The sequence below is a fragment of the Ambystoma mexicanum genome, chromosome 6p (assembly GCF_040938575.1).
Source record: "Ambystoma mexicanum isolate Mex_15411 chromosome 6p, UKY_AmexF1_1, whole genome shotgun sequence".
Classification (NCBI taxonomy): Eukaryota; Metazoa; Chordata; class Amphibia; order Caudata; family Ambystomatidae; genus Ambystoma; species Ambystoma mexicanum.
In genome coordinates, this window is record NC_090935.1 from 562,095,970 (window position 1) to 562,109,822 (window position 13,853).

A 13,853-nucleotide genomic window follows, 5' to 3' on the forward strand; every position below is an offset into this window, starting at 1 on the left:
TGAATTGCCCAACTCACAAAGTGATTTAAATTCGGCTATCAGTGTGAGAAATCCTGTAGGTGTTCAAGCTCTCTGAAGCGCGTCAAGCACATAGTAGCTGTCTAGACAGGAGAGAATATCTATTGCATATCAGTCTGATCCCACACATGGGGGCAGTTTAATGAGTGGGAGAATCCAGACATTTCCTGCCTGTGCCTAAAGACCTCATGGGTGATGTCCAGGAGGGCAAAGCATAATTATGTGGTACTTTTGCTAGAGGAGATTTGTCTGCCATTTTTAGGTGGTTTTTGTTGGGTTTAAAAGTAATGTATTTTGTGAGAAACCTGAAGGTGTTCTCACAAGGAGTCCCTTGGGATTCAGGAGGGCGTCCGAAGGCGAGACATGGTATCCCCCCGTTCCTTGCCCCAATCCATCCTACCCGCCCTGGTTGTTCATGAGATATTGCCACCCAAGTCCCATCCTACCCCTCGGCCCTCTCGCATGAAAAGGAAAGCTTAAAAATCCTGGACGGCTAGGGAGGACAAACCGTATTACAACTCTTAACCCTAAGTGTCTTTCCTTCTTCAAGGCCCATTTTTTACAGTCCAAGTAAGAGGAGGAAACAAGTTAAGTACATGAGATCGGGTGAGAACAAAGCACAACAGAGACAGGGCCATGATATTAATATGCATTCATCTGTTACCCATCTAGACCACCGGGAATACTATCAAGGCCCATGCCTGTATAATAAAACATCAGAGAGATGGATTCCTCTGCCACAATGGGAAGGTATCTCGTTAAATAAAAACAAGGTTAGAAGAAGTTCTTACCTATGTTGACGATCTTCTAATAGTTTTCTAGTAAATAGACTTAACCATCAAACTAATCTCCGATTCATTTCACTTTACTGCCCTCTCCCTCTGCTTCCATGGGGTATCTCCAATCTGACCACATCTCCCGGTCCCAAAAAATATGAGACGGAGAAGAAGCAACTAAGATCAGTAAAGATTACCCATAGGAATAACATGGGGAAAGAAAGGGAAACCTACCCTAGAAAGAACTTTGGTTGTCCCACTAATAGAGCGAGCCAGGGACAGGCATGTAATAGGAACTACTGCTCACAGCTGACTCAATTTGCCTGGTTTGTTCTCTATAAAAGGTTTGATCTTGCACAAAGAACAGAGCGAGCTGGGAATGCAGTCTGGACTGGAGGAGCCCAGGAACAGAGTGAAGCAGGAGCTTCAAGCTGGACGAGGATGACGTGCGGAAAGGCCTGCCTGGTGTGGAGTAAGCGCAGCAGAGTTATGAGGGGGCCGCGCCTTCGAGGGAGCCGGAGAAGCGCAGCCTGCATTCTGCTCGCCAGGTTCAGGAGAGTGCTCATTCCTTTGGAGCCTGTGCCGACCCCAAGGGTGATTGAGGGGCAGGTGGTGAGACCCTGACCGCAACTCCGCATTTCCTGAAGAAATCACCTCTCAATGCGACTCTGCCCGGTGAACTTTGTGGAAAATGTGAGCGAAACGCTGGAGCGTGTGTTCGGATGAGAGCGAAGCAGGAGAAACGCACAGAGAGCAAAAGCGGCACAGAATTGCAAGAAAAGGCATGAAGTATGAAAGCACGGCTGAAAGCCAAAGTGAAGCAGAAAGGATAAAAGCTAAAAGCAAGAGCAAAGTAGAAAGTGTAAAGGCTAAAGCGCAGCGGAAAGTAAAGCGAAGCAGAAAGTGTGAAAGTGACAGAACATAGCAAAAATTAAAGCGAAAAGCAGATTGGAGCGGAAGCAAGCAACAGAACGACCGTCGCGAACAGAGAGAGAAAGTTAAGAAAAGCATGAGGGTGCGAGTGGCCCGTAACAGGGGCATGATACAAAGGATACATGAAAAGAGGGTGCAAAGTAGCAAGAGGAGAGAGGAGGACAAGTGCCAGGGGCACATTAAGAAAAGTAGGAATAAACAGTGCAAGTGTGCAGGGAAAGGACGGAAAAGTAAAAGGGGTGCAGGAACAATCCAAAGTAAAAAGGAAGAAAGCAAAGAGAAGGGCAAAGGGTCCGAGTGGTCACGCTCAGGAAAAGCAAAGCGCATGGCGTTTTCGAAAGCCTTTGATTCTACCCTATAAAAGGATGGTGCTAGGAAAAGATTGTCAGTAAGAAAAAGGTACATCCTGAAAAGCTCAATTTGTGCTGTGAATTCACAGGGCCTTAACTGCGAAATCAAGAAGGAACTGTAAGATAAAGGGTTTGGTGTTTGAAAGCTGGAAGACGCCTGAGCTAGGGGAAGGAAACCCTAAGACGCCCAACTAAGCATTTTGTGTTTGAAAGTTGGAAGGGGCCTGAGCTTGGGGAAGGGAACCTTAAAAGGCAGAAATAAGTTGAAGACTTGTTAACTTTCTTTATAATGTTGAAAGGATTGAAGCATGGGAAAGGGAACCCCAATAAGCTTACAAAAGAAACTGTTACATTTTTTCCATTGTGTTTTGAAACTTGAAAAGACAGAAGCTCGGGGAAGGGCACCCCAAGGAACTCAGACACTGAAGGTAGTTGGAATAACTAAAAGGGCCTTATGGAGAAGACCTGACAAACAGCCCTGTTGATTGAACTCTTGTGTGACATTGACCAAACAGCACCTGGTGAGAAGACAACCTGAAACCAACTTTGGTTTTCCACTTTTTTATTGAACATCTATTTTTCATTTTTAAAAGACTTCCTATTACATTTTTGTACAGTGTGAGGGCAAGCATAGGTTTGGAAACAGGCAGACTTTTATTTTGCACTATTAGACAATGACGGCCATTAGAAACATCAGTTAAGGGGAACCATCCTTTTAGATTTGGGGCCAGTCAGGCATTACACCAACCCAGGAACCTTGGTAAATAAAGTTTTTCAAACGAACCCTCTTGAGTCCGTTTCTCTCTTGAAACCATGCCTGTCTTACAATTTATATTTATTTAGCAAAGTTGGTGTCATTTCTACCAAGAACTTCGCACAAAGGCTGCATTTTCGATGCCTGAGTCAGTCCTTTATTCACCTTTACAATATGCAGTGGGTGTGTGGGCGAGACTATACTCCCAGGCATAAAATGGTATTATTGGACAAATACAAGGGATGCTGACTAGAAAACTCATATATTTGAGATACATTATGGGCCTAATGCCACAGTCTTTATAGATGCTATTGATATATACACACATTTGTGAGTGACAATATTGGGAACAATATGTGTTTCAGTTGGGAAGGGCTAGTGTGAAGGTGGGGAATGCCCCTTCAGCGATAGCACTTGGAACTGGAGTTGGGTCTTAAACCGTTCCACAGAGGGGATGGCTCAGAGGAGAACATTTCAGGGGGCAATTAAGGTGAAGGAGCGGAAGAGGTGGGGCCCCAGAAAGATTGTTGAGAGAGGAAGATTGCAGAGTTTGTGAGGGAAATACGCAGTGAGCAAGGTACTGCAGTAGGGGGATGAGACCATGGTAGGTTTGAGGACGAGGGGTAGGAATTGAAAGAGAGCGCGTTTTTCTTTCATGGAGAGCCGTCCAGCGTGGCTGTTGTGGTTGTGAAGTGGTGTGAGAAGATGTATGTAGGTAGTAGAGTGTGTGTAGGAACATTGATAACTTTGTTTAAGGGAGTAAAGGAGTAGAGGGCAATACCAAAAAGTAGCCACAAGCAGTATCCCACTTTGCTGAGCATGAGGATAATTATCTGAGTTTGTTTGAGTCGTGGTTTAGGTGTTTGAGGACTCTCTTATTTTGAGGAAGTTAAGTCTGGCAGAAGTAGCAGTAGCCATATTAAACTGCTGGCAGCTGTGTTTGGGGTCAAAGAGAACCCCAACTTTTGGGTTAAGCAGTGAGGAGGTCTAGAATCGGGCGATGGAAAATGGGAGAGTGGGTGGACATTGGAGGTGGGAGGCTAGGCTCCTCCATTTTTGATGCGGTAAGCATCGGGCAATGTCGAGCCATCCAGTGACACATTGCAGTGAGACAATTGGTGATACATTCAGAGATTGCATGGGTGAAGGAGGGAAATTGAATAACGGTCGAGGTACTAGAAGAAAAGAGGTGGTAGTGAAAGCTGACGGATGAGTTGTTTACCCAGGGAGGAGGTGCAATAAGTAAAAGAGCTGGTCGAGGACTGACCCTCGAGCAATGCCTACTAGAAGGGTTATGGGGTAGGCGGTGTTGGGGTTCCAGGAGATGGAGAAGGGGCAGTCGGAGAGACTGGAAGCCGCCCAAATCAGTCCCTTGCAATCGAAGGTGGAGAGGGTTTGAAGGAAGTAGATGAGGCCGTGATTTTGTAAATGCTTATTTGAATAATGCAAATTATTTTCTACCATGATACTTTCTGTAATTAAAATGTTTGCGCTATTATGAAAGGCCCGCTCACATTTTGTGCTATATTGAATTCACATTGTGTTTGGCGAGCTTCTTAAAATGGTAAAGATGAGCCAATTGGTCTGCTGAATATCCGTATTACTATGATATTGTAAATATTCTGTCTTTTTTCCAGTCCTCCTGTTCCTCCCAAGAGAAGCTACACCAGTTGCCATACCAACCAACACCTGATGAACTGCATTTTCTGTCCAAGCACTTCTACACCGAGGGCATTGCCAGCGATGACAGATGCAGGGCCGCTCAGATGCGCCCTCGATCCAGGAGTCTCAGGTGTGTGGCGGCTCATGCTGTTTGGAAACAGTAATTAAATCGGAATACCATTTACCCTCATGCTGCGCCTCTAATGTGTGTTTCTATATGAAATGGTAACCCTTGAACGCAGTTGCATTTGTACCTGAAAAGTGTCTAATATGTCGGAACAATCCCACCTAATGAATTGCTGGGAGTAACACCATTTTTTAAGTCATTATCCTTAACGAATGCTTTAATTAGCAGTGCAATTTGGGGATTTAGGGACCTGGATCAGAAAATTCTCTGTCCGCTTCTCCAAGAGCCAAAGTAATTATCAATGCATGTACTAATTGTTCCACACTGCTGTAGTTAAAGCAGATTATGGATCGCCGCGGGGAAATAATTTATTTAATACATAATTGATGGATCTGAATGTGTTAAGGATTCTGTAAACAAAGCTTTCATTTGTTTAAAAAAAACACTCAAAAAACTGATGCTAAATGCCAGTAAATCACAGCACTGATGCCAGAGTTCCTAGGATCCCATGTCCTATGAGGGCATGTCATACGGCAAGGAATTCTCCCAAAAAATTATAATGCGCACAAAGCACAATAGAGGATCCTTTGCCAGGTCAAATACTTCTTTCAAATGTGCTGGCTTGTTCTTTAGTTAAGAATCCCTAGCCGCAGAAAAGAGTGGCGGGGTATGTGTGTTACGCGTGGTGGCATGTCTCCGCTGCTCTTCGTGCGGCAGTGGTGCAGCCTCAGCACATGTGGCAAGTAAGGTTCTTCTCTAGTTCCACATCCAGCAGCTCCCACTCACTGCCCCAGCACCTGGTTGATGTTGTGGTTCCCCAGTTGCTTTTATATGAGATCAGTCACTCCTCCGGAGGATTGCACCTAGAGCTTGCCAGTTATTATATTATGTGTTTTCTTTATTGCACGATGTCAAATCCTAATAAGTATCCACGTAGCGTAAATAAATGTAGTTAAGTGCTTAGATCAGGGGTCAGCAACCTTCGGCTCTAATGGTGTTTTGGCCTACAACTGCTTTCATACCTGGCCAGCATATGATGGATCATAGTCCAAAACATCTGGAATGCCGCAAGTTGCAGACCACTGGCTTACATTGTGAGTAATGCTGCTTTTCTGCCCCCACTGGTATTGTAGTTCTGTATCCAGAAACCGCAGATTTTTCTTTTCTTAATCGCTCATCCAGCCAAGAAAGCCACAAGCAGCTATTAAGAGAGCTCTATTATGAAGTGACATGGGGGAAATTTTTGGGGCGGATAGGGAGATTACTGGGGCTGGGAAACCACGATGTCACACAAATAGCTACCTACAGTTGGTAAACTATGTCTCCCCAAGCGCGAGCCACACCCAATCTCCTGTATTAACAGGGCAGCTGAGGGATTGAGACCTAGGAGGAGATCGCAGACACACCACGTCTAGAATCCACAAAACTAGCAGCTAACCCTGTGCCCGCACCCCTCCCTAAGAGTTGAGCAATCTATTTTATGTTTAAATCCAGTAGCACTTTTCCAGTACTCAACAGCGCTGTCGAGGCAGTGTGCGGTAGAGAGACTTCTTTACCAGTGCCCATGGGCCGTGGCTGCAGTGGGCATGAGAAGCTTGCTTGCACTTCCCTACTGCAGGATGGCCCATATGTCTTCCTTCCCCACCCTCATTGCAGACAGCACTCCCCACAGCAGAGCGTAGATTAGGGATTGCAGTGTTGGACAAAAGGTACCCGTAGAGTAGGACCTCACATTTTTTATTTTCCCATCCTGATACTTTTAGCGAAAACTGGTTCTCTAAAGCAGGAGAAGGAGTTCTCTTTAGCTGGAGGCCTTCACTCCTCCTGTGCCCATCAGACGTTGAACCAATAGGCCAAACTGGGGAGTCGCCTAACTGATTGTAATTTTGTTACTCGGGAGAATCCGAGAACACAGAGATCAACTCCATACCTTACACTGTTTTGTATTAATCTGATTAAGCGATCACTTTTTTTGGTGACCCTCATTTTCGGAGCTGACGAGTGCATGGAGCTGCTTTACTGGAAAACTGACAGAAACTTAGAGCAATGCGGTAGGATTAGCAACATTTCCTTGATGTGACAAAATTACTGTAAGGGATGAATTGTTCAGGAGTTGAACAACTTTGACCATTGCATAATGATTCCTTGACATCAAGCACGCATAAAATGGGAAACGAGTGTTAATTCAATGCTTCCAGCTCCTAAAAAATCTAAATAAGATGATTTCTACTTCAAAATACAGATTAATCGTGATACAAACACTCAGGCAGGCAGAGCGCAAGTGGCACGGCTCATATAACCCAATGGAGAAGAATGTCTTTTGGTAGCTTACTAGGGACTATCATTTGGGCATTCGGGCTGCCAAACAGAGCGTTTTCACCTGTAAAGTGGAGCAGGCTTTGAATTAGTCTAGAGAGCTATTCTCGGTGGTCAAGTTGTTTTCTTCCACCACGCGTCTATCTCCTAACGTTTTAGCCATCCAGACTTATAGCGATTCACTCTTGACTTTTTTTTGTCACTAAAGTCGCTTACATAGGGAAAAATATCCACCTTATTGGGCAGAGTGCTGTTAATCTACCTCCTGCGCAGGCTGTTATCGCCACTCCCTCTTGGTCCTAGTTCCCTCCGTTTTCTGTGGAGGAGGTTCTAAGGGCTGTCAGCCAATTTACGTCCGCTGCTCCCTCCGACCCGGTTCCTTTGGCTAGCATGAACGCTTTCATGCCTGGCATGATCTCCGGGGTCACTGAAGCTGTCAATCTCTCCTGTCAGTTAGGCTCAGTTTTTACAGAGCTAAAACAGGCTGCTATTATTCCCCTGTCTGAAAAAAACATCACTGGATGCTTCATTTCTGGCTAACTTCCATCCCATCTGTCATCTTCCTTTCTTTATGAAGGTGCTGCAATTTTTGGTTTCCCCTCTTCTGTCATCTTTTCATGAAAACTTTGGCTATTTGGACCCCTTTCAGTCAGGTTTCCACCCGGGGCGGGAAACAGAGTGTGTCCTGGTGTCCATAGTTGATGACTTGGCTATGCTTGTTGACCGGGGTGGAGTCGGAGCCCTGATACTTTTAGATCTGTCTGCAGAATTGGACACTGTCGCCCACTCCATCCTGCTGTCCCGCCTGGCCTCAGCAGGCCACTTTGGTCCCATTCAGGCCTGTCTTACCTCCTTCCTGGCTGTAGGGGCCAATTTCTCTACCCCCCTTCTTTTCTTCATCTCAAGCACTTCTTTGTGTTGTTCCTTAGGACTCCACCCAGTCCCCCATGCTTTTCAACATCTATGTTCAGCCACCGCTTCACCTCATCCGTTCCCATGGCTTTTGCTGTTACCCCTATGCCGATGACAACCAAATTCTGATTCATCTAGATCTTGACCAAGCTAAGGTGTCGTTGGGTCTGTGTGAGTGCTTGGCAACCGTGGGAGGGTGGATGAATGTGAACTGGCTTAAGCTGAATGGGGACAAGACGGATGTCCTGGTGGTGGGTTTCCCTCCTAATCCTCCTCTATGGACACCTTCTTTTTGGCAAACTACATTAGGTGATCTTCGTATTACAATGACGGTGGTTAAGAACTTAGGGGCCATTCTCTCCTCCTCTCTTTCAATGGCCATTCAGGTGAGCACAGTCCCCAAAATGGGTCACTTTTGCCTCAAAGTGCTCCGTGAAGTACTCCCATTTTTTCCCTGTCATCTGCGTTGTTGCATCTCTGATTACTAGTCGAATTGAATATTTTAACGCCCTGTTTCTGGCTCAATTATCTGGCTACATCTCTTGCAGCTGCTGCAAAACCTTGCTGTCCGAGTGGCAACCAGTTCTCCTTATGGTGCCCACGTCAGCCCTGTGCTCGGCTCACTACACTGTGGCCCAGAGGATAATATTTAAATCCCTGTGTTTAGTTCATCGTGCATTTTATCATCGGGGGGCTGACTACCTCCAAGACAAATTCTCCCCTTTTGTTCTGAAAGGACTCTTGAGTCCGGTGGTGCTCATTTAGTGGCTCTCCCGAAAATCCGGTTGTCTAAAGTTGGAGGACGGGTGTTTACCGATGCCGCAGGTAAATTGTGGAATGAGTTGTATTGATGTTTATACCCCTACTATTAGTCCGTTTCTTAAATGTTATTAAACCCACGAATATGCATTGTACAAAATGTTTTGAGTAATGTTTTTTATGGATGTAGATTACGTTTTTGTATGTGAATCTGTTCCTCTGTATTACACATTTTTTAAAGTAAAATTTTTGATGTGAATATATTGACCTGAGAAACTATGAAATAAATGTAGCATACTAGGGAAGTTATCCATTATATGGTGAATGGATCACAAATGTATATTCTTTGGTTCTTGAGAGACACTGAGTGTACGTTGCGACATCCCCTTGTTTTGTGCAGAAATCCTTCCGATCCTCTTGGCATTCATACAATCCCGACCTGCTTTAGTGTACCAAATCAAGGTGTAAAACTGAAGTTGGTAGTCTCCATTTTTTCTGTTGGTATCTCGGCGCCCAGCACGTAGAGGGACATGGACACCCCACTCCTGCCCACTGTTACCACATACACAAATACAACCGTGAACGTACCCCAAAAAAGAACTTGGCCACCCAACCAAAAAGCAGGATCTGTTCACCCATTGTGGAGCTAGATCTTCTGTGCACACTTGCTGCCTTTGTGACGCCTACCCATTACTGTTGGTATCATTTTCCACCTGCTATCATTTGCTCTACATCTCAGCTGCAGCATTCTCGTTCTTGCCCATGGCTTCTTTTTTCGGAGTTGCAATACACAGATTTATGGAAGGCCATTAACATGTCCTGACTTGGACGAAGAGAATACAGGTGTAGATTGGGCAACCAGACAACCCCCAACCTGACCTCAACTGAAAGGAAATGCTACCCATTTATAGCCCAAAATTCTTAAGTGGCATCCAGTTCCCTTTTTAAGTTTTGAAGACAAAATAAGGATTGATAAAAGTAGACTTAAGACCGAATAACACGTGCCAAGATTCAGTTTTATCCTAAATGGCACAAAGTCCATCTGACCCTCTTTCTTTTATAGTAAAATCACCTTTAAAACCCCAGGGAAAAAACACATTTAGTATAGTTCTCCCGTGCATGTTTATGCTGTCATTTCACAACAGGATAGATCAGTACAAAAAGCAATGATCCGTTATCACAAATCAATACTTTCATTAGTAATTAGAGAACCACCATAATGAATTTAGGATATTGGCTTGTGCATTGACGCAGCTGTCCATTGGTATTTACTTCTTGACAGTGGTCTGCGACATCCTTTATGAGGGACTATGGCAGGCGTGTGGTGCTTCCCAAGGCATGCACGGGCATAGCATGTCCGTATATGCATGCCACCCCTACTGCCCTGTCACATGTTTAGCATGTTCTCCAATTAAGGCAGGTCTGTACATATGTCCCTCTGGTGGCTGATGTGGGATTTTCAGACTGTCACACACTCCCCCACTATTCATTGCACGGATGAATGCTCCCCTTTGACACATTCATCTATGGAACTCCCACAGCAGCCTATGCAGATTGGGCAAACCCGCCCACAACCCTCCACTACGGCTACCTAATGAGCCTGGCTTCCACTTGAGACACGTCAACCTGTCTCGCGTATGGGCGATGGTGGACCACGCGGGCCTGCTCGAGAGCAACTTCCTATTGGACACGCAGATCATCCCCGTGACCCTGCTCCAGTGGGGAGACGCCGCAGGGCCTAATGAAAGTAGTCCTGATGCCCAAGAGACTGCCCAACACAGCAGCCTTGCAAAGCAGTGTGGAAGGGCTGGGCGCGGAGGGAGATGCCCAATGTTCTGCTGCTGCCGCCTCAGGCCTATCGGTGATAGCGGGCAGCAGCCTACATAGTCCCACTCATGGCCTACAGGGGCCCTCATTGTAGCAACATGTTCTGCTCTCGTTGCAGGTATGGGCTATGCTAAAAGCCGGTAATGAAACTGAGTTGGGGGAAAGTCGCCGCTTTGCGGTTTTTGTGTCTAGGAATAGTTTGTCATCCTGGTATTGAAAATGATTGTTTTAAGTGCTTTCCTGCTCCAATGACGACTCGTTCTTTGGATGCATTGCTATTCATTTTTTATCAAGAAGTGTGTGCGCAAAGCCTTTGAACCCGTTCCCTGTCAGGGATTTATGTTTGGGAATAAGCAAGTGTTCAGATGCAAATGCCCCTTTCGGTGACCCCCCTTTCGTCTGTGGCGGCAGCTATCCTGTGAACTGACCCTTACCATCAAATTACGTATTTGGGGGAAAAGGTTCTCCTTCACGCCGCCATCTTAAGCTTTGGGATATATTGCTTGACAGTAAACCCCATCTTTATCTGTGATGTACATCCCAAAACGCATTTCCTTTCTGACAGCGCAGGGCTCATTGACAGTGATTACACGTGATTGGATTGCAACATGCACTGCGCCGTTTTTATGAAACGTCATCACCATATAAACCTGATTTCTATGAAAGCTAGTGCACGTTTAAGAGAATCATTTGCTTTTCTTCCAGCCCCGGACGTTCGCCTGCCTGCTGTGACAATGAAATAATTATGATGAACCATGTCTACAAAGAAAGGTTCCCAAAGGTAAATAATTGATTTCGGAGTCTCTGGGCCCCGCATAAAAATGCAATATACGTTTAAGCCCGTCTGATGTGTGTGCGCTATGCGAAGTGATGTTTTACAGTGCTAATGGGCTCCATAGCGCAGAACGGCGCTCATTATAACGAGTTTCCCTGCCCATAATTGACAGCAGCTCTGCCGCACAACTTGTTCTGGAATCACTGCCGCTGGTTATCTGTGCTGGGTGTGAGTCGCAATGGATGACACAATGCAATGGATGTAGGTGTGCAAGAGTGGAACTTTCCATCGAAGGGAGACCTGATTCACTGTATTCAGAGCCCTTCCCGCCTATGTAAGAGGCGGAGTTGCCATACTATTTCAAGGTCTTTGCTTCATTTAATGCACTTGTGGGTTCTACGTCCAAAAGCGTCATGAATGCTGCGGCTTTGTCTCCCGTGCTGATCCCTCTCAAATACACCTCCCTCCAGGGACTAAAGCAGGCTGCAGCCACTACAGGTTGTGTGATGAGGTACGCATGATATATGATAGTTTATTTATACAGTGCCTGTACACAATGTGTTGCAAAGCGCTTCAAGGCAAGGGAGGGAACACGGGAAAATACAATTACATTCTTATAGGCCATGAACAGTAAGGATGTGAAATTAACTATCATACTCGGCCTAACGACATTTCAGATAGTGCAAGAGCTAAAACATAGATAAGGAAGGGAGGGGGAGAGTGGGAAGGAAATGGAAACAGGCAGGTGACTACTGTACTAGGCCTGATGACAATTCTGAGAGCCTGAGAAAAACAAAAGGTGAGGGAGAGGGGTGCAGAAAGGGAGGGAGAGGAACAAAACAAGCCTCTATCGTACTAGGCCTGACATTTCAGATAGTGTTGGGGGGTGGGGGGAAACAAGTAAGAGGAGGAGGAGGAGACAGACGAGTTTGCTATCATAATAGGTCCAGGGACAATTCTAATAGAGTAAGTGCATAGAAGAAAGTAAGGGGAGGAGATAGGGAAAGGGAGAAAGGGAGAGGAGGAGAGAACAGAGGAAGCAAGAGGGGTGAGCGAATACAATTTCAGAAGTCAGTAGTAACACACACATAATGTTGAAAGCAAGGATACAAGATGAAGATGGGAACAGCATGATTCAGGGCCACCATGAATACAAGATGCAAAGGAAGTCCAGCATGAGAGTTGAGAAAGGGTGACGCACTGTGAATCAATTAAGTCCATAAAAGTCAAATCCAGCATTGGCCGCAAGACGGTGATGGTGAAACCAGAATGTATCAGGAAAGACTCCTCCTGAAGTAGGCCTTGGGGGAGGGGGGTAAAGGTAGAAGAATCAAGCAAAAGAGTCAACACCTGTGTGCGACAAGGGAGGGGGGCACAAGGGAACATCACAGGGGGAACCAGAGGGGGTAGAGATGAGAAGGTTTACATCTTATTAGAGGAATGTAAAACAATTAAAGAGAAAATGTAATCTTGTTTAGAATTGGCAAATGTGCTGTTCTTCTCTGACATGATCTGTTCCACTGTAGTGTAGTAAAGGAAACCAACACCCCTGCCGGAGGACACGGACACATGAGGTGCTGCTCTGTGGTGACGTGTCGGGGAAGACGCAAACTGGCGCATTAGACAGGGAAAATGTTGATGGTTTGGGCTTCCTGGTGAATACAAGCAGCGCTTGCAAGGACAAGAGTCTCTGTCAGAGCAGATATATACCTTCCCTCAGGGCCCTGCCCTTGCCACATCACCATCCGGACCCTGTTTGAAGGCTTCTACTGCCCTCCTTGTATTCCTTTAGTCTTACTTAGGAACCTTTTCAATCAGTTGAGTCACCATTTTGTGCATAGACGGGCGGTAGGGCGAGGACTGATTCACCAAGTTGTGTTGCTATATGGGTTTTGTGAGTGTAGTCAGTCGTGAGATTGGAGATGACTCGGTGAGAGGGATCAGTAGGGCATATGGCCCATTGTAGAAAGAGTGAGTGATGCCCCAATGTGTGCGAGGCATCAGATCCTGATGTAACCGCACTTCCTTGCACAATACCAGACCGTAAGCAAGCGGCCCTGTCTGCCCCGGGAATAGGATGTGACCTCAGTCTGCAAGCTAGTTTGTTTGTGTTTGCTCTGAGCACATCTGTACAATAATCTGAGAGGTATTTAGCTAGTGAGCCTATCTAGTTTGGGTGCAAACGATTATTTAGTTCCTGGACTAGTGGCAGTTGGTCGGATGCCTCAGTCAGTTCAGTTAAAGTATCTTCCCAAGAGACTGAGATATTAAGAGGGGCAAATAGGAGCTCCCCCAGCAAAAGGGCTTTAGAGTATAACAGGGGCGTTGTCTGTTTTTCTTTTACTAAAATATACATATATATTATATTTGCAACGCTGATTCCTGGTAGACATAGGGAAATGGAGATGGATGACACATCTGAAGGGGATTGCATTTGTTGTTAAAGGAATTTTCACGGTTTTGAATCACCCTTCATCTAGCTGTTTTGTAAGACATTCTGTTTGAATTGAATAAAAGCCCATGGGCAGGAGGAAGGGGGTCTTGAATAATAATTACTAGGGAACGATGACAGTTTGAAAGATACTCTCTGTGTGTGTCTTTCTGCACATGTCAGTGTGTGTTTGTGTATTTTTGTTTGCAAATA

General features: G+C 45.6%; 1 protein-coding gene across 5 annotated transcripts in view; it reads left to right on the forward strand.

Annotated features, from left to right (window-relative positions):
* The window catches only part of MAST4 (microtubule associated serine/threonine kinase family member 4), a 2,307,007-nt gene that overhangs the window by 2,023,022 nt on the left and 270,132 nt on the right, over window positions 1–13,853 (forward strand). For all 5 annotated transcript variants that reach the window (XM_069627380.1, XM_069627381.1, XM_069627384.1 and 2 more), the window contains 2 exons: window positions 4,469–4,623; window positions 11,140–11,215. In XM_069627380.1, coding sequence (XP_069483481.1) covers window positions 4,469–4,623; window positions 11,140–11,215 — 231 coding nt within the window. The remainder of the gene's footprint in view (window positions 1–4,468; window positions 4,624–11,139; window positions 11,216–13,853) is intronic.